The following is a 26707-nucleotide window of genomic DNA, read 5'->3' on the forward strand; positions in this document are numbered from 1 at the left end:
CCGAGCTGGTGTGCGCTAGCCCACTTAAAGCCCCTTCATGTTTCAAAAGTAGCGCAAGGTGCGTCGATGCACGAAGCACGTTCAACGTGCATCCCTTGGGAAGATCATGGCGGCACAGCGCAGCACTGAGCTAGTTTTCAGACGCCATGTTCTTCCTGTCTCGAGCATTTCCACAACAATGAATGGCGACACCTTTGCCAGGATAGAGGGGTTTAAAGCGCACTCGGCCACCGATCCCCCAGGTGCTCTTATATTGGCCCGCCCCTCGGCGTTTCGATGCGCCGAAGACGCATGTTAGAACACTTGCTCGGCGTACGAGACATACACTATACTTATGATCAAAATTATACAGTGGATAAGTGGCGCAATCCGCCGTCCCTTTCTATAGGTTATTCATCTACCGATATAACTGTAGGAAAAAATCGTTCAGCCTTTCCACTTTCGTGAAAAAGGAGGACCAGCGGAGCTGTACTCGATACACTGTGTGCTTCTTCTTCGTAGTCGTCTGTTCTTCGCGCTGGTTCCTGCGATCAATTCCCACCAGCGTGACCAACTATTCATTCTTCTATTATAACTGAAAAGGTTGCCGCCATCTACGAGCGACGGCGGAAACCATACTGGTTGTGTGCTTGCCGCCGTCGTTTATAGATGGCGGTAGTTGTCCAGGCTGGTTGGTGTCGACATACCGGACACGATTCTGGGGAACCTAGCCCTTAACAGCTCCGCTGTAAAAAAACTTATTTGATTGTGGCGGGTGTGCCTGGGAAGGTACTGCGGTATTGAATTGTCGAGGCGGTTAAAAAATCTACCTGAAAAATCTTGCACTTGAGTACAGGGCACTCGGCTTCGCCGAAAGGGATGCTGTTGTCGACGAAAAAGCCCCGGGCAACCGCTTCAAGGAACTCCACGCCAACGACGCGATGCCCCTTGCTGTAGAACCTGATCACGACGATCGATGCGTTACAATCAAATTACAATCAAAGTGACATAGTGTACATCCCACATGAACCGAGAGTCTACTAGCGCAGCATTTTTGTTTTAGTGTCAAAAATATGAGGTGCGATGCCGATATCTTAATAACAAAACAATAATACATTATTATATCTTAACAAAAAACATATTGACACTACGCACTATTCTTTCCAAGGAATGTGCACATGGTACATAAGGCGTGCCATGTGTAGTACACCTGATGGTTGCTCCTGGAATGAATCGACACTACCAGTAACCATAATCATAAACCTGGCAATCTTCCAGGGCCTTCCAGACTCGCGAGCATTCCTTCCTCAGTGCGCACTGATGGTCGAGCTCCTCGTCGCCTACCTCACTCCTCCTCGCCACCACTCTGATCGCACGGCTTCCCGGTAACCAATCAGCGTGGAGCACCTCGATCCTCCTCTTCCACCCGTCAGCAAATCAGTGTCGAGCGTCGCGGCCATGGTTTTATCTCAGCTTCACGAACTGCCGAATAGGTAGCCAAAGATAGTTTCACGTAAAAAAAGAAGCATTGCCTAATTCTTATAGTGCACCTGGGCACAGTGGGCATGTGGGGCGTCCCACATCTTTATCCTCTACATGTGTCCTAGCAATACCACCTAGAAAACAGGGCTTGCGCATGACGTCATCGGTAGTTGATCCCTGACCCCGCCCAGAGCGGAAAACTTGGTGAGGCACGACAAGAGGCACCGCAAAGCGACAGACGCGTCCGTCTTGGACGCGTCTGCTGTCATCGCACATTGCTGTGAAGAGCTGCAAGAGGCGCTGGCGGCAATGCTGACGAAAGGTGCTGGGCGAATCTGCTATTAATGTCGTTTGGGGCACAAAAGCGCAAATCTTGTCCATTATGAGGCATATATATATATATATATATATATATATACAACACGGGCACTTCACGTCATCGTACGTGGTCTCCGAGGAGGATATGAACGAATATGTGCAGATCAATGAACCGTACTTAATCCATTGAATCAAAGAATCAAAGTTTTCAGGAATCCGCCGAAAGCCAAAAAACGGCGGAGCCGTTTTTTGGCTTTCGGCTTTTGGCTCAGTTGTGGGGCTCCTGCAGAGGGAGGAGGGGAGGGGGGGGGGGGGGGGGGGGGGCGTGGAAGAAGGGTACACCTTCCTTCGCTTCAATTCGTGTCCCGCTGTTCAAAGCGCCATTTAGGTTTTAACTTCAAAACTATGTTTTCTATATATTACGGTCAAACGCCATCTTGGCAGCTGTGCTTCGAGACATAGATATTTCATAATGTACATTGCAGTCAGTATAGAAGTAGTCCCCGTCAAACTGTTAAGCGTCAAACGATGGGAGGCAAGCCGTAAGGATAGAAAGGGAAGGGGTGGGGGGTGGTAAGGGGGGACTGCTCGCGCAAGCAGCGTAATGAGCAGTTCCGTAACTGAGCTAATCTAATAGCGTTGATGATTATCAAGTCTTGCTACAGTGTACTTGTAGTCTTGTTAATGCTTGTACACAGTTACCAGACTGGCGCCCAAACCAAGAATTTTTATCCACACCACAGATGCCCGCAGACTATACAGCCTTGGAGCGCAGCTGCCTGCAAATGTTTATGTCTGTGGGAGCCGACTGAAACCCTAAAGTCGGGGTCACACTGCTCATACATCATACAAAAGAGAGTCTGCAAACACGAGTCACCGCAATATCCTTGGTTCGAATGCAGCGGGCCAAGTTCTGTCCCTAAACTCATTGCCATGCGGCATTCGAAGCACAGATCACGCGGAGACTCGCCTTCGAATCTGTATGCAGACTGTCTTTCATGTGATGTCTAAGCAGTCTAACCCCGGTTTAAAGCCGGGGTCACTGTGGTATACATCCTACCAAGGATAGTCCGTAGACACTTCCTGAGGCATGGTCCTTCCTCATGTGACGTCCCATTAGTCATACATACGCTGTCTTTAGACATGTTCGAAGCGCACATACGCATGAGGCAGGCGTGCTTTTAACTATGCGTGTGGCTTGCCCGCAGATAATTATGTCATCCTGTCTGCGTCCAACACCGTGCCTTTTGTATGACGTTTAGCAGTGTGACAGCCGCTTAAAAAAACGCAAAAATGTCTTCTTTTTTTTTTTGTCCGCGTTATGTGGTTATTTTTCTGAGTCAACGGCTTCGAATGCGGCAGAAAATGTGACGATAACCGCCCTCACCATTTCAAGTCAGGCGCCTTTCCACACATCGGGAGGAAGACCTGGGCATTCTGTTTTCCCGCGAGAATGACGTCCTGGTTTTTCTCTAGGAGCCTGCGTAAAAGGACAGACGACCAATGCTACGATGCTGTTTTCGGACGACACGCGTACAAGCATGTATGCATACCAGCAAGCAACCAAGTACGGTTTCATTGCCCTTTTAGAGTACGTTAACACGTAGTTTTTTTACCCTTTTAAGGTTCATTGGAGTGCTACACTGTTTGAACAAAGTCGTCATCTTATTTTTTGCGCTCTTACGGATAAACTCCGTCAAGTTGCCACGGCGTGTTCCCGTTGTTCCAGCGGGTGATCCAGAACTCGGACTGCGGCACGTCGGACGTTCCTTCCGTTTCTACCATGCTGGCTTTGAAGGATGAAAAACTGCATAATAAAAACACAAGCTCGGGTTCCATCTTGGTGAAAAAGTATTCAATTCAGGCACGTTGGACATTCCGTCTCGATTGGACATTTCGTCTCGTTGGACATTCAGGCTCGTTGGACATTCCGTCTCGATTGGATCTTTCGTCTCGTTGGACATTCAGGCACGTTGGACATTCCGTCTCGATTGGACCTTTCGTCTCGTTGTACATTCCGTCTGATTACGAGACGGAATGTCCAACGAGCCTGAATGTCCAACGAGACGAAAGATCCAATAATGGATATTCAGGCACGTTGGACATTCAGGCTCGTTGGACATTCCGTCTCGGTTGGATCTTCCGTCTCGTTGGACATTCAGGCTCGTTGGACATTCCGTCTCGGTTGGATCTTTCGTCTCGATGGACATTCAGGCTCGTTGTACATTCCGTCTCGGTTGGATCTTTCGTCTCGTTGGACATTCAGGCACGTTGGACATTCCGTCTCGCCTGTCACGTGCTAGAATAATTTGCCCTCTTAAATGTACAGACTTGTGTGTATATTTAGTCCGCGTCCCTGCAGGAATTGCCGTAGATACATCATACTAAAAGGTCGTGCCACAAAAGCCGACGTTGACGGACCGACAAAGAAACAGAGCAGACACAAATATTATAACTTCATCTATAGGAAGGCTTGATGGTTAGTTAGCTGAGTGCCGATGCGCAGCTACGTACCAATCGGTTAAGGGTGCCGATTTTACTACGCCAAACGCTTTTTTGATATTAACAGTTCAAATGTTTGGAATATTCCGATGACATAGATCAGCCAATTTGAAATATATAATAGGGATGCAATGTACGGGTGTTCTATACTTCGTTTCAGCTTCGGTCCAGACGCAGCCGATGCTACAAGCGCGAGCATGCGGCCCAGAACAGAGCTTGCACTGCACGAGCGCGCGTGCTGGGCAGGGATGCTGAAAGCCCGGAGCTCGCGCTTGTAGCTTTGGCTGCGTCTGTACCGAAGCTGAAACGAAGTATAGTGGATCGTAATTGGGGGATGTCTATAAAAGCCGCGCTTCAGAACCCAGGAATTTCTAGTTCAGTCCTCATCCCCGCCCGTTTCGATCTATAGATGAGCTACATACGGAGATCCGCATTGCAAACATATGACCGCCCGCCAGCGCCACTGACAATGCACAAAGTCAATATTTCATTTTTTAAAAGGAGCTTTGGGAGCTGTGGGTGCGAGGCATCAAGGGTTTTCCACAAGCGTAATTTCCCACTGATAAAAAAAAATATAGATATTTTTTTAAAATAAAATCTACATCTAACGCGCCTGTAAATGCATGTTGGTGGTGGTTAGTGTGACCCGACAATTCCTAAGTAAATGCGGAACAATTGTGTGAGAGAAATTTTTATTTTTGTTCGTTTATCTTTGGAACAGACAACTACTTACTGTACACTTCAGTCGTCAGTAGTTTACATACGCATTCATTCCCTACCAATAGGTTTGTATGTCAGTGAGTAGAGCGATAATACTAGTATCACACAGTACGCAACTTCTTTTTCCTTTTTTTTTTTTTTTGCATGTGACATGCATAGTGCTTTTCAGAAGCCCATGTCTCGAATCACTCAAAGCTCGCCATTCTGTCGAGGTAGTTCATGACGTCTTGGTAGGTGGGAAGCGAACGCATCTATCTTGGCGTGCAGCAGAAGGTTCACACCCGGATGTACTAATAGCCTGCATCATGTGTGAATATAACAATAGATCGTTCCACGTGGCTTTCTATTCTTGTTGGGTAAGCGCATTGCACCACGAATCCGGTCGCTTCGTCGAAATTCCATTGGTCTCCGGACAGCTGGAAGAAGGACAATTAGTCCCGATTCGCAGAATGAAGAAGGGGGCGAAAGTCCCCATTTGTCGAACTGTCGAAAAGAGTTGATTAGGGTTGGGTGTGTAGATTGCCGGTGACAGTGGGAGTCAACGGTGAGACCTTCTTTTCAAAAAAGAGAGGATGACAAATGCAGCTCTCAGAATTGGCAAGGGTCCGATAGTAAATCGTACCCGGGTTATTCAAAATGATAAAAGTAGGGTTCTTCGTATGTTCACTCGCAACTCTAGCATTATGGAATTTGGGAAGACCGAGCGAGGGGCTGAAATTCTGATGCCGTGGTCATATATGCACTTGTAATGTACGCATATGAATAAATAACGGTCGCACTGTCGCAGCGGCTCTGTGACAGATTTAGAACCAGTTGGAATCTGATCGCGGCCTTGGTATGCTACCTCGGCGCGTATCGGTGCGATTGCTGCATGCCACGTGACCAGGAAAGGCAGAAACGACGGAAGCCAACCCTAAAAAAGTATTGTAAGAATTATTAATATTACCTACTTGTTGCTTAATACATGGTTCACTGCGACAGCAATCACTTTGGTGGCCGAAGCATGCGAAACTAATCGTCGCGATAAGCGTCAATGTGCCGAATCCTCCGCACAATCACCGGACAAGAGCTCACCAATTGAGGAGATTAGCTGCACAAAGGCTTAATGGAAGGAACGTTGTATTCTATCACTGATTTTGATATGAGGATCAAATGTTTGTTTCTGGGGACCGAGAAGTCCAATTAGAAATTTCTAAAACTTTCACGTTCGTTCTGTAAATAGAAGAAAACAAAAACTATAACTTAGAGTAATCATACTACACCGACTTCACCTAATAATAATTATAATACTAAATATTCAATCAGGCGCTTTTCTCCCTTGCGAGGGACATCATCTTCGCGGGACTAGGGACACCAATAAGAAAAATACAGCAACTCGTACAATGCGGAAAAACCGTGGCTGAGGACGCTCGTGGGTCCCACATTTGTTTCCGCTCCAGAGGTACGACCTTCTAAAATCAAATGCGTGACAGGTTGTCAATGGTCAACCAACGAGTTCGGTCTTTGATCTTGTAGCATGTGTGACCTTTTAAACGTCTTTTTTTTTTCAATTATAGAAATCATCTTTATATCTAGATATATAAAACGAACAATAAATTATTTGTTTTGGGGATTTTATAAAGTCTACAAAATATACGAGCATAATTTTAATTTCATTTTGGGGACTTCACAGACGCAACGTCAGTGGGACAAGCTCAGCGGCATACCAAAATAGCCGTGTATCAAAAATCCCGGTACTCAAAAGCCCGGTGCCGAAGCGACCACATACCGAAATGATCGCGTACCGATATCTCCGCACCGAAACGTTCGGTTCCCCATTTCATCGAACGCATTTTTCACCGCCGTAACTATCAGTAATCCTACAATTCAACAAAGGAATGTCTTCTAAATTCTTTGAAAGGTTCATTCTATATCCCTTGGATATTCAGACTCGTTGGACATTCAGGCTCGTTGGACATTCCATCTCGGTTGGATCTTTCGTCTCGTTGGATATTCAGGCACGTTGGACATTCCGTCTCGATTGGACCTTTCGTCTCGTTGGACATTCAGACTCGATGGACATTCCGTCTCGATTGGATCTTTCGTCTCGTTGTACATTCCGTCTCGCCTGTCACGTGACCGATTGGACATTCAGGCTCGTTGGACATTCAGGCCATAAGCGTTCCGTCTCGCCTGTCACGTGACCGATTGGACATTCATGCACGTTGGACATTCAGTCTCGTTGGACATTCAGGCCATAAGCGGCTTCTAAGCGCTTATGGCCTGAATGTCCAACGAGACTGAATGTCCAACGAGACTGAATGTCCAACGAGCCTGAATGTCCAATCGGTCACGTGAGAGGCGAGACGGAATGTACAACGAGACGAGTGATCCAATCGAGACGGAATGTCCATCGAGTCTGAATCTCCAACGAGACGAAAGGTCCAACCGAGACGGAATGTCCAACGGGCCTGAATGTCCAACGAGACGAAAGATCCAACCGAGACGGAATGTCCAACGGGCCTGAATGTCCAACGAGACGAAAGATCCAGCCGAGACGGAATGTCCAACGAGCCTGAATGTCCAACGAGTCTGAATATCCAACAGATATAGAATGAACGTTGCAAAGAATTTAGAAGACATTTCTTCGTTGAATTGTAGTATTACTGATAGTTACGGCGGTGAAAAATGCGTTCGATGAAATGGGGAACGGGACATTTCGGTGCGGAGATATCGGTACGCGATCATATCGGTACGTGGTCGCTTCGGCACCGGGCTTTTCAGTACCGGGATTTTTTATGCACGGCTGTTTTGGTGTGCCGCTGAGCTTGTCCCATTGACGTTGCCTCTGTGAAGTCCCCAAAATTAAATTAAAAATACGCTCGTGTATTTCGTATACTTTATAAAACCCCAAAAAACGATGCATTTATTGTTCGTTTTATATATCTAAATATAAAGATGATTTCTATAATTTAAAAAATGACGTTTAAAAGGTCACACATGCAACAAGATAAGAAACCGAACTCGTTGACTATTGACAATCTGTCACGCGTTTGATTTTAGAAGAGTCGTTCCTCTGGAGCGGAAACAAATGTGAGACCCACGAGAGTTCTTAGAATCGTTAATCGTGCTTATCATCAGCCACAGTTTTTCCGTATTGTACGAGTTGCTGTATTTTTCTTATTCGTGTCCCTAGACCTGCAAAGATGATGTCCCTCGCATGAGAGAAAAACGCCTGATTGAATTTTAGTATTATCATTATTGTTATGTGAAGTCGGTGTAGTATGTGTAATTACACTAAATAGTAGTTCTTGTTTTCTTTTTTTACAAAACGAACGTGAAAGTTTTAGACATTTCTAATTGGACTTCTCGGTCCCCGGAAACAAGAATTCGATCCTCATATCAAAATCAGTGATAGAATACAACGTTCCTTTCATCAAGCCTTTGTGCAGGTAATGTCCTCAAGTGGTGAGCTTTTTCCGGTGATTGCCCGGAGGATTCGGCACATTGACGCTTATCGCGACGATTAGTTTCGCATGCTTCGGCCACCAAAGTGATTGCTGTCGCAGTGAACCATGTATTAAGCAACAAATAGGCAATAATATTAATTAATACAATACTTTTTTAGGATTGGCTTCCGTCGTTTCTGCTTTTTCTGGTAACGTGGCATGCAGCATTCGCGCCGATACGCGCCCAGGTAGCATACCAAGGCTGTGATCGGATTTCAACTGGTTCTAACTCTGCCACAGAGCCGCTGCGACAGTGCGACCGTGATTTCTTCATGTGCGCACATTATAAGTGCACATATGACCACGGTATCAGGAAGTCAGCCCCTCGCTCGGTCTTCCCAAATTTCATAATGCTAGAGTTTCGAGTGAACATATTCACGAAGAAACCGACTTTCATAATTTTGAATGACCCGGGTACGATTCACTATCGGACCCTTGCCAATTCTGAGAGCTGCATTTGTCATCCTCCCTTTTTTTGGAAAGAAGGTCTTATTGTTGACCCCCACTGTCACCGGCAATCTACAGACCCAACCCTAATCAACTCTTTTCGACAGTTCGACAAACGGGCACTTTCGCCCCATTCTTCATTCTGCGAATCGGCCTAGGGCTAATTGCCCTATTCGACGAATTGTCCATCTTCCAGTTGTCCAGAGACCAATGGAATTTCGACGAAGTGACCGGATTCGTGGTGCAATACGCTTACCCTACAAGAATAGAAAGCCACGTGGAACGATCTATTGTTATATTCACACATGATGTAGGCTATTAGTACATCCGGGTGTGAACCTTCTGCTGCACGCCGAGATAGATGCGTTCGCGTCCTTTATCAGCAGTCAAGCTCCCACCTACCAAGACGTCATGAACTACCTCGATAGAATGGCGAGCTTTGGAGAGCTTCCAGAAGCCAGTTAAATCACATGGGCTTCGGAAAACCACTATGCATGTCACATGCAAAAAAAAAAAATTTGCGTACTGCGTGATACTAGTATTATCGCTCTACTCACTGACATACAAGCCTATTGGCACGGAATGCATGCGTATGTAAACTACTGACGACTGCAGTGTACAGTGAGTAGTTGTCTGTTCCAGAGATAAACGAACAAAAATAAAAATTTGTAAAATTCACGCAATTGTTCTGCATTTACTCAGGAATTGTCGGGTCACACCCCCTACCGCCCCCATGCATTTACAGACGCATTAGATGTAGATTTTTTATTAAAAAAGATATCTATATTTTTTTATTAGTGGGAAATTACGCTTGTGCAAACTCTTGATGCCTCGCACCCACAGCTCCCAAAGCTCCTTTTAGAAAATTAAATATTGACTCTGCGCATAGTCAGTGGCGCTGGCGGGCGGTCATGTGTTTACAATGCGGGTCTCCGTATGTAGCTCATCTATATAAATCGAAATGGGCATGGATGAGGACTGAACTAGAAATTCCTGGGATCTGAAGCGCGGCTTTCATAGCCGTCCCCCAATTCCGATGCACTAGAACACCCGGACATTGCATCCCTATTATATATTTCAAATTGGCTGACCTATGTCATCGGAACATTCCAAACATTTGAACTGTTAAAATCAAAAGAGCGCTTGGCGTCGTACAATCGACACCTTTAACCGATTGGTACATAGCTGCGCATCGGCACTCAGCTAACTAACCATCAAGCCTTCCTAAATATGAAATTATAATATTTGTGTATGCTCTGTTTCTTTGTCGGTCCGTCAACGTCGCCTTTTGTGGCACTACATTTTAGTATGGTGAAACTACAGCAATGCCGGCAGGAACGCGGACTAAATATACACACAAGTTTGTACATTTAAGAAGGAAAATTATTCTAGCACGTGACAGGCGAGACGGAATGTCCAACGTGCCTGAATGTCCAACGAGACGAAAGATCCAACCGAGACGGAATATACAACGAGCCTGAATGTCCATCGAGACGAAAGATCCAACCGAGACGGAATGTCCAACGAGCCTGAATGTCCAACGTGCCTGAATATCCATCATTGGATCTTCCGTCTCGTTGGACATTCAGGCTCGTTGGACATTCCGTCTCGTAATCCTTCTAAGTGCCTATACGAAACCAGATGCATTATTATCAAACTCCCACAGCCTTTTCTTTTCTCATTCCGATGGAAGCAAGCTTCAAAAACTCGCGCGTTCTAGAAACGTGTTATGGAATGAGCACACAGAAGCATTTAGGATTTACGAGATTGTAGGAAAATAAAATCCCGTGACGCGATTTTTTTTTTTTTTTTTTTTTTTTTTTGCACAGCCTTTTAATTCTTTTTCTTCCGTGCAAGCCACGACCACCGCAATACTGGTTCCTATATCAAGATTCATGGATGCAGCGTTTGTCAAGATTCATGGATGCAGCGTTTATATTCCTAAGACTGAGTGGAGAAGAAAAATATGTAAGCGAGGTGTGTGTCAGTTGACGGCACTTAAAAAACAAATGGCATTGATAGCACATTCATTGTCAACAGCGCGTGGCCGAACCGTTTTGACATGAGCCGGTAACCGTTATTTTTTTTTTACGGTTCATTTCCGGTTCGGGTTCATCGCGATAACAATATAACGGTTCGGGTTCGGGTTCAGTTCCGGAAAAAATACCGGTTCGGTTCCGGTTTTCGGTTCGGTTCGGTTCCGGTTCGACACCCTGATATATATATATATATTGTAGTTTTCTAGCTCACCGCTTGTCCGGAGAAAGGAATATAGTTCTCACATCTGGAAGCTCCACTCAGTCTAAGTTCTGCCGGTGCCAGGAAACAGGACAGCAAAAGCAAGACAGCGTTAAAGTCAACACTTTGACGAAGCACGTGATACTCTCGATTTCATCCTACTTGTTTTCAGCTCTGTCGAAGACTACTCGCCGTTTTTGATTTCCTCAGCATTAGTCTTAAGTGTGTTCCTCCGAGATGGCACAGCAGAACAGCGAGTGCACGTCCCTCAGCGCTAATGGGATGTTTTCCTGCATGAGTGTCGAAAGCTCTGTCGAAGACTGCTCGGCGTTTTTGATTTCCTCAGCATTAGTCTTAAGCGTGTTCCCCCGAGATGGCACAGCAGAACAGCGAGTGCACGTCCCTCAGCGCCAATGGTATGTTTTCCTGCATGTGCGGTATAAGTTCTTTATCTTGCGCGAAATATTTGGTGAGTGCTGAAGGCCAGCAATACAGAGCTACCACGAGCAAGCTGTTGTCGATCTTGGCGGCACACAATTTACCAACTTCGTCTGACGTGCCACAGAGATCGACGGGTACAGCACAGACCCGTACCCATGTAGATGGCCACTTGACTAACGAGAACACCATGTTTTCATACGCGCCTCTCTGTGATTTGTGAATGGTGATATCACTTGCCTGCAAAACGGGTAGCTGGCATTTCCCCTCCTCCTCCCTTCTCCTCCATCCTCCTCCTCCTTCCGCCACCTCCTCCCTCCTCCTCTTACCTCCTCCCTTCTCCTCCCCTCCACCTCCTCCTCTCTCCTAATCTTCTCTTTCCCTCCTCATCCTCCTTCCTCCTCCTCCTCTTCCTTCTTTCCTCCTCCTCCTCCCAAGCTCCGCTACTCTACCTCCTTCCTCCTCCTCCTCTGCTCTCCCTTGTTCTCATTGTTTTCTTCCTCCTCCTCCCTGCTCCCTCCCTCGTAACCCTCGTGGTGTCACACGTGACGTTATGCGTGACGTCATTATGGGAAACCTCCCATGAAGCAACGCGCAGTTACGCCGACGCCGACGCCGCTCAATTCGGCAACGGGCGCCTAAGAGCTGCGCTCTAAATGTGGCTCCGATTCGTACTTGAGGACTAAACTAAACACGATCGCTACACCGCCATTTCTTCCGCAGCGGCAACTTCGGGAACTACACGGCTGCACGTATTGGTTCACGTCGAGTCGCGCAAGGGCCGGTGGCACCATCTCGCCGGGCTATCTCGCAGTAGCTATATAGAGCAACTTCTATGTTTTGACTCGTCGCTAAAGGGTGGCGCTGTTATCGTATTCAGCAGTGTAAAGCCCCTTCATGTTTCAAAAGTAGCGCAATGTTCGTCGATGCACGAGGCACGTGCAACTTGCAGCCCTTGGGAAGATCATGGCGGCACAGCGCAGGACTGAGCTGGATTTCAGACGCCATGAATTTAACAGAAGTGCATGGCACGCGGCACGTGCCTCGAGCATTTCTACAGCAATGAATGGCGCCACTTTTCCCAGGATAGAGGGGCTTTAATAGACGCTTTACACACGCGCCAGAATACAGCCGCCATTACTGACCTTCTCTTGTTTTACCGAGATACCGAGCCACTGAAATTTGTGTGGACGAGCCTCCACAAAGGCCAATGCTGGGGAGAAAGACAGAATAAAATCTAGGATGGCAATGACCAAGCCTGCTGTGGTAATAATGAAGGGAAGTAAACGTAATACGGGGAAACAAAAACTGAAGGTCAGTTATGGCGGCGCCCATGCACAGCTGCTGCAAAACGCCTATAGGTCTATCATGCTCTATTACCCAAGCATCAAGGAGAGAGTAGGGATCGGTGTTCCACGCGCCACGTGCTGGCCTCTGCAGTAGTAACTTTTCTAAAGCAAATACCTAAAACAAATGGCATCTTGCACGCGCGTTCGTCAACGCTTTATTTTGGTTATTTACTTCGACTCTTTTATACGGGGACGGCGTGCGCGTGTCAGCGCGTGGAACACCATTCCCTGCATTCTCCTTGACGCTTGGGTAATAGAGCAAATGGTCTATTCAGTTTGATCTTAGTGGACGCCAGCGGTTCAGGTTTTGAGGGTGAGTTTCCCAACTGCCTGTTTTAGTAATGTTGGTTTTGATTACAGGGGGTACTACAGGGAGTACTTGTGGGACGCCATAATTGTAGGGGCTGTTTAGAGCGCATGCTCAAAACGAACTCACATTAATAGGTTACGAAGACCGGCAATCTTAATGGTGTGCAATGCACGTTGCAAAAGGACTGGGGAAGCTCGCCATCGGCACGCGCTCAGCTGTCGCACGCACACACACACACACACACACACAAACGCACAATTGCAAGCATGGCGCCCCGACTGGTGCCCCATGCGCGCAAGCACGTGCAGCGCGCGTGTGAAGATAGTTTTGGCAAGCTTGAAATTGCACGGACTTCCCCGCACGAGCAGTGACATGGCGGCAGCCAGTTCTCTAATGGGCAGGAGATCCAACTATAGGGGGCGCCTTATCGAGCTTGTTGTCTACACAACCCGGTGTCTACTAACACAGAATAACAAAGAACTTGAACCTCGCCTAGCACGGTCTGGGCAGGAGCTCTTCGCTCCTAACAGTGCTTTGGTCGCACGAGGAGCGACCTTCGAATTGGCATCTTCAATTTCTCTGATCAACAACAACAAAATAAAATTCGGTTTGTTGCCCACACAACTGAAGCATGCCGCTAGGGGCGTGACTGTTCGGTCTCCTCCCCAATGCTCTGTTTTATACTATAGGGTACAAGGCTGTCAAAGCTACTGGCGGGAGAATTGGGTGTGATCTCACAGATCATATGCACGTGTTCTCACGCAAACTAAACCATATACGAAGCTAGGCGCTCGCGCCAGTAGCTTTGAACAGCATAGACCTTGGCAGAATAGTCGGTGACAAACAAGGCGCACGTCTCGCAGCGAAACCTCGCTTTGAATTTTGCGCGTTTTTGGCGGAGCGTAAACTCGTCAACCTCAACATCGCATTTGTTGTCTCCAGAAAAATCTTGCAGGCAGATAGTTTTTTTTTTTTTTTTTTAGCGCACGCAAAGTGGACAGTCCACTGCAGTTCTCAGGGAAGTTTGAAACTACTCCAATGGCTTGTCTAGGGAATGGACGCCGCTAAAGGCAAACTTGCGTTTTGTACCGCGTCTCATTCTGCCCCCACCTTACCCTATACTAGGTAGGAAAGGGAGTAGAACGCGTAGAGGTGCCTTAAACTGGATTTATCTGTTTTATTAAAAAGAAGAATGAAACTGTTCCAGGGATTGAGGAGTTTCAGCGAATATAGGGGGCGCTCCGATCTATCCAACATGGCGGACAAGAGGGGAATAGATTTGCGACGCCCGTAGACCGGTAGCGTATAAATAAAAGAAAGCGTGTCGTTCTCTGTTTGTTGCCGTGTGCGAGACGATCGTCGCTTCAACCAAGACCTACCGTGATGCTACAGATGAAGTGTTCAAGCTAGTCGAAGGCAAGAAATCTTGCCATAGTCAAGATATGTGTGCAAGTGTTCGACGTGAGCTCTCACGCTGGTGCAGCTGTCAAGTTGAACCGAATGTACGCGGGTCCAAAGAAAGGTACTTACCAACAATGTTCGCGCGTTGAAACTATGACGCGCACTTTATCTAAAACTAAACTTATCGGTCTGCGGCTACAAACTTTTTCTTTGACGTTGCTCAGAGCATTTTATACTGACGTTGCTTAGATGATGTAACCATTGAGGCATCGCATTAAAAGGTGTTGCGAACTCTTCGGTTGTTCCAGTTAATTGTGCTAAAAAGCGATTGGAGGGAAAGTATGACAACTACAGCATACAACGGACGATTGAGGTCTTTATTCTGCGTTCTATGTATCGAAACATCGGTATCCTTGGTGTTATATTGCGATCAGTTGGCCGCCGATCGTCCTGTTTTTACGCATAAACAAGCCCCGGAAGCGCCAATCTCATTTCGACGTGCTTGTGAACCCCTACAAGCCTCGTTTTGGCTCTTGTGGAAAGTTTATTGTAATAGCAATAGTCTCATCGGTCATTCCAGTTGTATGTGCCACGGTGATATCTGCTGACAAAAAAGTTTGTATTAAATGCGAGAAGGAGAACGAAGGTAAATCTTTTTTAACTGTTTTCTTTATACAGAACAGGGCAAAGCTTCTAAAACAAGAGCAACCTAAGCTGATATTTGAGTGTGCTCAAGAATGAAGGTGCTTATGCTAAGTGGTAGATGTGCGCAGTTGATTTTCTGTTTGCCTCTGCATCATAAATTGGAAGATATGTGTCAGCAGAAGACACGTGTCCTTTTGAAAATGTCTTTCATTAGGGCAAAAATAGGTTTTCATACACAACCGAAGAGTTTGCAACACCATTTAATGCGAGGCCTGAACGGTTACATCATCTAAGCAACGTCAACGAAAATGTTTGTAGCTGCAGACAGATAAATTTAGGTTTAGATAAGTATGCGTCATAGTTTCAGCCTCAAACACGCAACATTGTTGATATGCACCTTTCTTGATGACAACTGCACCAACGAGAGAGAGCCCACGTCGTCGAACACTTGCACACATATCTTGACTATGGTACGGCAAGATTTCTTGCTTGAAGTGAAGATCATCCTGCTACGACTAGCTACGACCACCCACCGCAGCGATGCAGGCGTCGAAGGGACGCAACGCAGTCAGTCGCCGTCACCCGACGCTGCTCGTTTGGCATTCACGGCTTTCCGCCCAGGCGCTTCGTTTGTACTATAGCACCGAGTGTTATTTTGTGTGCTTGTGTGTGCTCAGTGGCTGGATATGGGCCTCAAGAGCAGTTCTTCAGGCTCAATAGCGTTCGCCGAAGAACTTCTGAAGAAAATGCCACCCAGGAAAAAAAGCACGAAGACGCGACGCACCAGCTTGGCATACTATTCACTGGGCGCGGAAATCGGGCCCTGCGGATTATACACCAAATGCAAACTATCTAAACAAAACAAAAACATTTTTAGGCTCAAATTGGCTTCTGCGGACTATACGCCTGGACACTGGTGCCTGTTATTATAAATTGTATATTCACTGCTGTTTGTTGTGGCTTGAGACTGCTTTCCTGTAATGATGCAGAAGGGTCCACTGAACCTATAAATAAATATATTTAAGCACATCTAGATGCGATTTCCCTTGAAGCCAGATGGTCAGGGAAAAGGTGTGCCATTACCTAATTTGCCAACAGCACACCAATGGTCACGATCGAAACTCACCGAGTCAATGGGTAGTTTTCCACCACAATATTCATTGCCGTGTAGTCGCCAATTTGGTCCATTAAAAATCTTGAGGCTGTAGCCTATAGCACATCCATTCTGGATCTGCAAAGCTTATGCTGTAGACATGCATCATCACATGAGCATGTTTCTTATCAATCTTAAACGTAAAACACTAGTTATGCAACGAAATTCCCATATCACATTTTTAGCGAATTGAACGGTCACACCTGTCACACTGCTAGCTTTGGAAGTAAACCAATTCGCAATATCACCAGTGGCATACATCGTGCCTAGCATTAGTGCCGCATGTGGCACAAAAATGTCCTAACTAGGGAAGCAAACTTAATCGATCGTGTTGATTAAAGCACTTAAGTACAGGAGAAATTAATCAAAGAAGGTCACTCGAAAGGGAAGTTTTCTCGCTGAACGAATATGACTTTTTATTGGGCGTTCCGCAATGTAGGGCCGAAGACATTCACTTCGTGATCGGTACAGAAGCATTTGCTTAGCAGACGGTCGTGCGTGCTAAAAACAACAACAAAAACAAAAGCTTTGCACGGAGTACTTACACTCAAAATCGTATCAACATAAAGCGACTATGGCCCACCCTTGCTATCAGCTAGCAATCTTAAAATTTATCCGTGTAGTCGTCGCACCCGTGCACTAACCGAAAGCGTTGCTGCAAGCACCTCCGCCGTCAACTTTGAGTCGCTGTTGAGTCTGAAGAACTGCTCTATGAGGTCCATATCCAGCCACTGAGCACATACACAAGCACAGGAAATAACACTCGGTTCCAAGTACAAACGAAGAACCCGAGGCGGAAAGCCCTGAATGCCAAACGACCTGCGTCGGGCGACGGCGAGTGACTGCGTAGTACACAGGTTGCGCTCCTTCGACGCCTGCATCGCTGCGGCGGGTGGTCGTAGGTAGTCGTAGCAGATCGTGTCACCTCTGTTGCTCGTACCGGAACGCTAGAGCCGCGTAATATTCTTGCTGCCGAAGTTTATAAGCCTACGTTCGCGGCCAACGCATTTACACAAAGCCAACGCCCAGCGAACCTATCCCCCTCGTTCTCTTTCGGCGACCGGCCGCCAGGGCGGTGACACCGTCGCTGAAACTCCTCATTTATTAAGAAAGCAGATTCTACATTAATCATCGAGCTTCGGACTTTAATATTTTTGTAGAGAACTCAGCCTTCAGTTCTAGCTGGAAACCCAACAATCCGCTCTATAAACTCTATCAAAGTGGCGGTGCAGGCGAGTTGATTCATCATACTACTGAAAATAGCGCACAAATAACAAGTAACAATGCTATTGTCATTTGCGCGCTGTTTCCAGTTGTAATACAAATTGTTCAGACAGTCTGCCTCCTTTCGTACAGCTCGGTAACGTTCTTTTTATTCTTGGTTTTTTGCAAGATTTAGATGCTGTAGTCAAACTAGGTTGCTGGTTGAGAAAATTAGTTAATGTTTCAAAAAGGTGTATTACACACGAAAGTAATCCAATTTCATTTATAATTGCTAAAGCGCAAGCAGATTAATTGTATTACCATGTCATAAAAGTAATTGGTTGATTACAAAATGTATCAAAAAAGTAATCGAGTGATTAAAAAATTACGCCAAAAAGTAATCCGGTGATTGCAAAATGATTCCAAAAAGTAATCAGCTAGTGATCTGATCGCTACCAAATAAAAGTAATCAGATGATTACAAAGTTACTCCTAAAAGTAATTCATGAAAGCGATTTGATAACTTGTAATGAATACAGCTACGGTCATGTCTTGTTTTAGGGACTCCGTTAAAAGGGGTACCCCACTAAATGGGCACCACTTTCGGGGACAAAATGGAAAAATACATTAATTTTTGCCTCGTCATTATGGACAACTCATTCTGAACGATTTTTTACTGGAACGAAGGTGTCCATATTACCGATACATCACTGTGCAAGTATGTCAAAATGAGTTGATTTAGTTGAGGGAAAGCGCTTACCTCGGTTTGGCTACGGGGATCAGCTGCTCCCTTCCTCACAACCAGAACAGTTCCGGTGGGTTTGAACGTGGAGCTCCCACATGCTTTATAACGTGTTGTCATACCACTACGCTCGTGAAGTCCCGCACCGGCTGCGCTCCCTCCCCCTCCCTCCCGCTTCCTTCCTTCCTCCCTCTGCTTTTTTGTTCTATCCACGTATTGTTCTTTTCCTTTCAAAAATTACACGCTTTTAAAAAGTCCGTCGAGCAACGTTGGGGGTCGCCATCTCTTGGGTGGGCACGAACCGTGTGAGGGGATCAGAGTCCTCGTTCCACGCTCACGCAACACTTGTGTCCATATACATGCTCAGAGTTCCTGCCCAACTAATGGCGGACGTTCATGATTGGCGCAGTAGCTACTCGGTGGCGCGCAATTTTCACAATGAAAAAAAAAAAGTTCTTTTGTTTGGAGCATGCGGAGCGAGAGCTCGCGCTGCAGAACCCAGGGATCCTGGGTTCATTCCCCACCCCTGCCCTTTTCGATCTGTATGAGCATCGTACCGACGTGCGGTCGTGTATGGCTACTTCGTGGTGCACGTTAAAGACCACAAGCTAGCGGTTGTATCGCACTGGTTAAAATGGTAATCTGCAGGTGAGTCACCAGACGTCCGCTAAGGCAGACTAACTTCCGGCTGTATAAACAGGCACATGCCAATGGATCAATATATAAACGAGGAAGACGAAATTTCTCTATCCGACGTCCACCTAAGCCTAATATTGTCAAAACTAGAAATGACAGTGTGGAGCCACGTGGAAATTCATATTGGCGAAGAACAATTTATCGGAATTAAGGTTTCCTTCCTTGCTTATACGTGTTTTCTTTTTTTATTGCGACAGACTCTAACGATGTCATTTCGTGTTATTACGTTATTAGGCGTAGTCAAACGTAGGCTCATAAAAACTGTTCTTTTTTTATCTAATTAATGTCATGTTTACAAATTTTCGAATTCTATTTCACTGCCGCTAGCATCACGTACTTACGGAATTTCAACTTTTCCTAAGCGTAGTCTATTCACGCGAAAAAAGAAAGAAAAAAAAACACGAACACCCCGCACCTTTTCTTTTTTTTTCGTTTCTCCATTGGCGTATATATACTTTTAAGTGTATAGGGGAAAAATCCTGTTTTTTTACCGCTGTATAAAGCAAAGTACGCATCGCCGGAATATCAGTCTTCGTCCGAATGTAGCTTTCGAATTTTCAGAACAATAATCCACCTGATTCAAAAGTTACAAAATATGGTGCCGAAAATGTTTATTGACAAACCTTTCACGAAATTTTTGTTGACGTCACGGACGGATATTACATCATGAGCGAAGCATTGCTCAAGTGTACCTTGTTTACCTAATAAGTGCCATTTCGCCCAAAACTAAACACTTTTTTCCTAAAAAATAACTAGTACTCCTCGTTTGATTATAAAACGACAAAAAAAGGCGCCCTTGGGAGGCTTTGGCGAGGAAAGAAAAAAGCGATCACCTCCCGATTCCCCCCCCCCCCCCCCCCCCCCTCCCTCAACAGTTTTCTTCTAAAACCCGCCCCTCTTCAATCCCCACCCCTGATCGTTTTGATCTGGATGAGCATCGTACCGTCGTGTGGTCGTCCATCACCACTGCGTGATGCGGGTTAAAGGTCCTTACTGGACAGGCTAATTTTTTTTTCATTTACAAGGGACACACCAAAACGTCCATTTGGGCGACTCAGTGTTGTACACGTTCCTCAAAAAAGATTTCAGCCTTTCCTTTCCAGCGAAGAAGGAAGACCAGCGAAGCTGTACTTTGGTGGGAATGAAGTAATGGCCGGCCGCAAGTCGGCAAGCCAGAGGGAAAAGGCTGGACAGTTATCGCCATCTATGAGTGACGGCGGCAACCAGACAACCATCAAGCCGGTTGTCTGATTGCCATCGTCGCTCATAGATGGCGGTACCTGTCCAGAGTTTCGTGTCATAGTTTTTTGCTGACGGACAAGATACCGGGGAAACTAGCCCTTAACAGCTCCGCTGTAAAAAGGAACGTTGTTCCTTGTGATTTTTGGACGCGTTCCCGTTACGAGTTCCATCTGTGAAAAAGGAACTCGTTCTCGTTACAGTTAAAAATGGAACGTATCGTTACATTTACGTTACATTTGCATTTTGCTGATTATCAAATTTAGCTATATTATGCATTTTTTTTAATCTATCTCATCAAATGGGTAGATACGAATTTGAATACCGCGATGGAAGGACACCAGGGGAGGAAAACAAGCGGAAGCAGGGTTTGATTTGTTGATATAGTCAAGTTTAAAAATCTCAGCTTTTAACCATATTCACGTTTGTGGTGGACGTTCAGACGAGCTAAATGTACTGTTACCCCACATTGGATGATCACTTTAAAACAACCTCACACGTACCTATCTAACCAAGTCCCTTGTTCGAACTTAACAACAGTTGCTTCTCGATGTTGTTGTATACGCGAGACGAGCAAGTGAAAGAGAAGGGAGGGCTTTTGGGAGTCCAGTCTTGAAAACTACAAGTCCGTCTTCGTGGAGGTTGAATTCTGTATTCAGTTTTCAGGTGGGGTACAAGGGGGAGAAGGACTAAAGATGAATTCTTGTGTATATTTTAAGCGACCAAAGTTCGGGGATACAAGGGTGCGTTCGATGTCTGCTAACCTGTTATTTCGTCGAAACTAGGTCTTTATGGAAGTTTAGTGATGGCTCTAGTCGGCCTCAGATTTGCGGGTGTATGAGGATTTATGGGAGCAAAGAAAGAAGTTCAGCTTGAAACGTACCTCTTTCTGTGTCTTTTCCTTCGACTAAACGTTTTTTGTTTTTGTTTTTTTAATTTTTTGTACGGCAGTCTCGGGTACTCTATAAAGAATCAATGTCTACTAGCTCTCCTGCACCCGACTGTTATCAAGCGAGGACAAAATAAACCCTAATATGAGTAACCAATAAGTTAACGAAATTCTGCTCTTCGTAAAGATATTGTTTTTATACTTTTAGAATTTTCGTCTTAGAAATAAAATATAAATTACCTTACTGGACGAAACAAAGGAATTCCGTTCCTTTTACCGTTACAGTATAAATGTAACGAGTTGCCGTTCTATTCCCACTGATTCAAAATGGAAAGGCGGCGTTCTTTCGTTCATCCTAAAGAGAACGCGTTCCAGGAACGCCGTTCCTTGGAACGCCGTTCCGTACAACACTGGAGTGACTCTATCACTTTCCACTGTGCAAGCATGCGCACATAGCAAATTAATATTCCGTTACAGAGCAGCCGCACATGCTGCGGTTTCTGCGGATGCCAGGTCGCACACCAAAGGACAGTTGCACAATTGAAGGGCAGTCAACTCTAATGAACGGGCATATGGAAAGGAGCTCTGGAGCTGACTCCTCTTTTGTCCTTGCAAATGGTACGCTGGAAGGTCGACTCTGGCGACCTGCTCTCTCCCCCGATAGTTTGGTGCACTGAAAAGTCGAGGAAAATTGTGGTGAAAGAATAAACATTCGAAAACGTATAACACTCCGTGCGGGAACTATAGGGGGCGCTTGGAAAAACGCGCGTAGCGCCGCTAGCGGAGGAGCTGGCGTTCGACAGTGAGGCGCGCTCAGCAGCCTGCGGCGCGTTTTCGCGTGCGAAGCTGTGGAGGCGGAAGAGCGCACGGACGGAACTTTTGATTTTTAAGCCGATAAGTGCTGGGGCAGATTTAAGAAGGGCATTTAGCTGTTCTCCGCTTCTCATATATTGAGTTTGAGTTGTTATTAGAAGTAAATTCTTTAGTAGCGGTCGAAAAAGGGGTTGGAGCAATTTTCGGAAAAGCAAGACAGCCGCCACCATAATTGCTTTCAGTGGGAAATTTGTTTCGCTCGTCGCTGGAGACGTAGGACTGCTGGAACGATGATATTTGGAGGCGAGTGAGATGTTCACTAAGTTTGTCCACTAAGTGGGCCAAGTTTTATTAATGCAGCAGATGTGAAAGTTATGGTTCGAACAAATAAAGGAATAAAGCTGTCAGGGATATCCAATATTGGACCCAAAATGTTGTGTCTGCACCGGGCTGTGCGAAGTGCAGATTTTGACACACAGGTTCTTGGACATGACCGTAACTTGACACAACAGTTATAATACTAAAAATAGGTGGCCTAGGGAAACCAGGTGGAAATTTGGTTTGGGCGGCGTAACTGAATGGGAAACGGTTTTGACCGTGAAAGGGCTCTCAAGAGTATACCACGCGTCGTGGGAGATGGAGGCTTTACAGTTAGGTAGGGACTAGTGCACTGTAGTTACGATTGAAACAACTTTACGAAAGGTGGCTTCAAAGCCGAGAAAACCAAGTTGCCGGCCAACACAAGGTTTGACCGTGAAAGGCTTTTCAGGTCAGCTGTTGTGCGAGGAGCTGATTTTCGGCACACAGGTACTTTGACAACCGTAACTTGACAAAACACTTATTATACCTAAAAAAAGGTGGCATAGTTTAACCAGGTGGAAATATTTTTGGGCGGCGTAACTAAATGGGAACCGGTTTTGACCGTCAAAGGCTGCCAAGAGAATACCACTCGTCATGGCCGGGAGGTGCGCACTTTACAGGTAGGAGCAGTGCTTAAAGTTCCCGTAAATTGAGGGGGGGGGGGGGGGGGGGGGTTCCTACAAGAAGGCAGGGGAAAGGGGGGGAAGTTTTGATGAGATGTAATAGATGCACACAAAATAAACCCCACTGCTGACTCTGTCCACGCTGTACCTGCAACCCTCAACCCCAAATGTCACATCCCTAAAAACAAGCTATCTTATTGCAAGATATGATTTTGATTTCACTAATTCTGGGGCCGTGGAGGAGGGTCTCAGACCATCCGTTAAAATCAGTGGGGGGGGGGGGGGGGGGGGGGGGGGTCGAGACCCCCTGAGACCCCCCAAACTTTAAGCCCTGAGTAGGAAGGGACCAGTAGACGGTATTTCCAGTTCGAATAACTTTGCGATAAGTGGCTCTAAAGCCGAGAAAAATAATTGTTGTCTACAAGACTCGGGGTGTCAGCGTTTCTAAATCCAAAACGAGGCTGATCAAAAAAGAAAGCACACCACATAAACTTCCATACTCAAACATCAATTGTCCAGTGATTTCAAGTTTCATTGTAGTTTTCCTTAGATTCATATTTGTCACTTCTTGTACCGTCTAAATCTTTCTTCATGAAATACAGACCGCGTGCCATACTGGTCCGGAAATATCATCGACACGTACGATGGGGACGAAACTTCTTTCGAGGACATTCCTTCAACGAAATTCGCACTGCGTACCCGCGAGTGTGCGATGGCATTTCACTTCGAGCTGAGATATGTAGTCCTTACTGGTACGAAAACAAACGCAGAGCGCAAAGCGGCAGTGTAGAATATGTCAGCCGTGCCGACACAGTGGCAGACATGATCGGGACACCAAATTTCTCGCGTCGTACGGCACGGGTTCATCGTTGTGGCTGTTCCACAAAGATCGGCGAGGTGAAAAACTGTGAAACTTCGTCCCCACGAGATACGACGTATAACTATTAAAGCACTTAAAGGGGCGATGCACTGATATTTGTATTTTGCGCAAATACCGCTTAGAACGAATCCCTGACGTTAATGATCTGTGAAATACCCGTTCGTTTTCACCACACGCAAATGAACTCGCAGAAAAAAATAAAGAAAAACGAGCAGAGTTCACCCCCTCAACTCGCAGCCAGAACAAGCGGCCCCGTGAACTGGAGCCGATTATATGCCGCCAATGTTGATCATAGACATGCGCTGGGGTTGGCAAGGCAGAGGACACGCGCTGAGTTCCAGACATTGTTATGGTTCGGCTGTTTTCGTCATTGCAGCGATTGGACACCGTACACTACCCGAATGTTTCTCGAGCTATCGATTATCACGAGCCCAAATCGAGTGTCCACGCCATGCTCGGGTCCAATCTATTAGCTGTATTCAAATATCGTCACTGGGCGGTACTGCTACCGCCCAGCTACGTCATCGGATTTTTCGAAGGAGAGATTGAATGAAAACACTCGGTTTTGTCGTCGAAATTACAGCGCAACAAAGGAATTTCTTGGTCAGTGGCGTTGCGTGCGAGTATCCTTGAGTCCCACTAGTGCCATTAAGCTCGTGTAAAGTGAAAAACATTCCAATTGAATATCGTTGCACCGCCCCTTTAACGACACAGCAGTTCAGGCTGTTAACCCAGCGCAACCGCACCGCTCCGACTTCAATGCGTACCAATGTACGCGGCGTGGTTTCGTTTCGCAGGGGCTCTCACTGCCTACCTTCGGTAACGGCCGCGCGGCGGCGCGCCGGTCGCGTCGCACGGAGTGTATACAGGGTGTCCCCGAGCGAAATTCTGGCGTAAAACGATATTCGTACAAAGTAAGCCAATTAACGGAGTACAATTCCTCTTTTTACGAATATGTGTTTTAGCTAGTGCTTTTATCCTATAGCCTAAGATGCTTTTGCGTCATGCAACCCCAACCAACCAACCTTTTATCCTGAATTTTATCAGCGGAAAAGAATTCAAAAATGAAATATCCTGTTGTTGCTACACACAGGAAACAAAACGGAAACAAACCATCTGTTTGACGCTGCTTCTAACAGATGGTTCCACGCAGGCTGCAGGTAAATAACCTCTATAGACTTTTTTTTTTTTTTTTTAATTTCATTATTGTTGTGAGGACAGTTTCCTACCGGAAAGTATCCCAATACCTAGAAGTCTTTGACGGCTCCTTGTTCGATCCATGGAAAAAGGCAGCCACCTCGGTGGCTCCGAGGCGAGAGCACCGGCCTACGGATCTCCATGTGGCGGGTTCGAATCCCGGCCGAGGTGCCCGCAATGTGACGGAGGCTTATTGCGGAGAAGGCGCCGTGTAACCGAGCTTTCGGTTGCACGTTAAAAGATCCCCAGGGGGTCGAAATTAATCCTCGGTCCTCCGCTGGGGCGTGCCAGATGCCCGTCGTTGGTTTGGCACGTAAAACCCCCAAATTTGATTGATTGATCTATGGAAACAATCGTATACTTCCAAGTGGTCTGTACCCCCTTTGGAAAAATGATGCAATTTAAAGTGTACTTCCACCAACCTATAATTCAATCTTTAAAAAAATTAAAATAAGAATTATCCTTTTATTTTTCTTTTGTTATTCGGTTTTGACATTTTGAATACAGGGCAATGATTTTGCCATTTATGTCGAATTCCACTTTTGTAGCCAAAGTTGTTCTGGAACGGAAACACCTTATAATAAAAGTTTGCAAAAAAATAAAAAATTTGAAAAGCTTGAATCATGTTTACACGGCGAGAGATCATCACGAATTGGAGATTAAAAAAAAATATGTTGCACGCCGTAGAGATGAATTATAGCCAACTACAGCACGAACAACGGTGTGAGCGTGTACAATGTGCTTAACGTAGCAGTGATAAAAAAAAAAAGTACCGCATTGACACAATAGCTGCTGCAGCCGGCCACACTGTCTTAAGGCTCCCACCTTATTATTGCCGGTTAAACCCGATCGAGTTGGCATGGGCCGACATGAAGGGTTATGTTGCGTCCTTCAAGGGGTACGGAAACGAAAATTGAAATATACAAATTTTGTTCGGAAATGTGTCAAGTATGACGGATAAAAGCCGTGAATAATAATCGAACATTTGTGTTTTGAACGACTGGCTATAGACGCTTTACACTCGCGCAGAATACAGCCGCCATTGCTGACCTTCTCTTGTTTTACCGAGACACCGAGGCACTGAAATTGGTGTGGACGAGCCTCCACAAAAGCCAATGCTGGGGAGAAAGACAGAATAAAATCTAATATGGCAATAACCTGGCCTGCTGTGGTAATGCAGTGAAGTAAACGTAATAAGGGGAAACAAAAACTGAAGGTCAGTTATGGCGGCGCCCATGCACAGCTGCTGCAAAGCATCTATATTTTTCGTTCCAAACGGTGCACTCGGGCAAGCGCTCAAAGACAAGCAAACCGAGTGCGCGATGCGTCATAGAATATCTGGTGCAAAAAAAAAAAAAAAAAAAAAAAACATCTTTACGTGGTGAATGGATGTTGATTGGGGCGAAACTCTAGTGGGGCTTGTCTGCGTAGACGCTGAGCCGCAGCATGCCGAGCCTTTCGTTCGTTTTCATCCATGTCACGCTGCGGTCAAATGCTCAAATGCGTATATGACCACGTTCCATACCACACATTCTCTTTCTGACATGGATGAAAACGAACGAAAGGCTCGGCATGCTGCGGCTCACCATCTACGCA

At 46.0% G+C, this 26707-nt stretch overlaps 1 protein-coding gene across 1 annotated transcript; it reads right to left on the reverse strand.

Moving 5' to 3' along the window:
* Positions 1-737: 737 nt before the first annotated feature.
* Positions 738-3564, reverse strand: LOC121833589 (thiopurine S-methyltransferase-like). Its single transcript, XM_042287000.1, has 3 exons — positions 3464-3564; positions 3167-3259; positions 738-939 (listed from the first exon to the last, which is right to left on the reverse strand). The coding sequence occupies exons 1-3, from the start codon at positions 3562-3564 to the stop codon at positions 738-740; spliced, it is 396 nt and encodes a 131-aa protein (XP_042142934.1).
* Between the last annotated feature and the right edge of the window lie 23143 nt (positions 3565-26707).

This window comes from Ixodes scapularis, unplaced genomic scaffold, assembly GCF_016920785.2.
Source record: "Ixodes scapularis isolate PalLabHiFi unplaced genomic scaffold, ASM1692078v2 PGA_scaffold8__174_contigs__length_109621045, whole genome shotgun sequence".
Lineage (NCBI taxonomy): Eukaryota > Metazoa > Arthropoda > Arachnida > Ixodida > Ixodidae > Ixodes > Ixodes scapularis.

What these genes read in the sequence shown, in the direction of transcription:
- LOC121833589 (XM_042287000.1), bottom strand. Translation starts at nt 3,564, where the DNA reads ATGGTAGAAACGGAAGGAACGTCCGACGTGCCGCAGTCCGAGTTCTGG. An exon ending in CAACTTGACGGAGTTTATCC is followed by an intron (nt 3,260 to 3,463) that starts GTAAGAGCGCAA and finishes CCTTTTACGCAG; the next exon opens with GCTCCTAGAGAAAAACCAGG. An exon ending in AAGGCGCCTGACTTGAAATG is followed by an intron (nt 940 to 3,166) that starts GTGAGGGCGGTT and finishes CGTCGTGATCAG; the next exon opens with GTTCTACAGCAAGGGGCATC.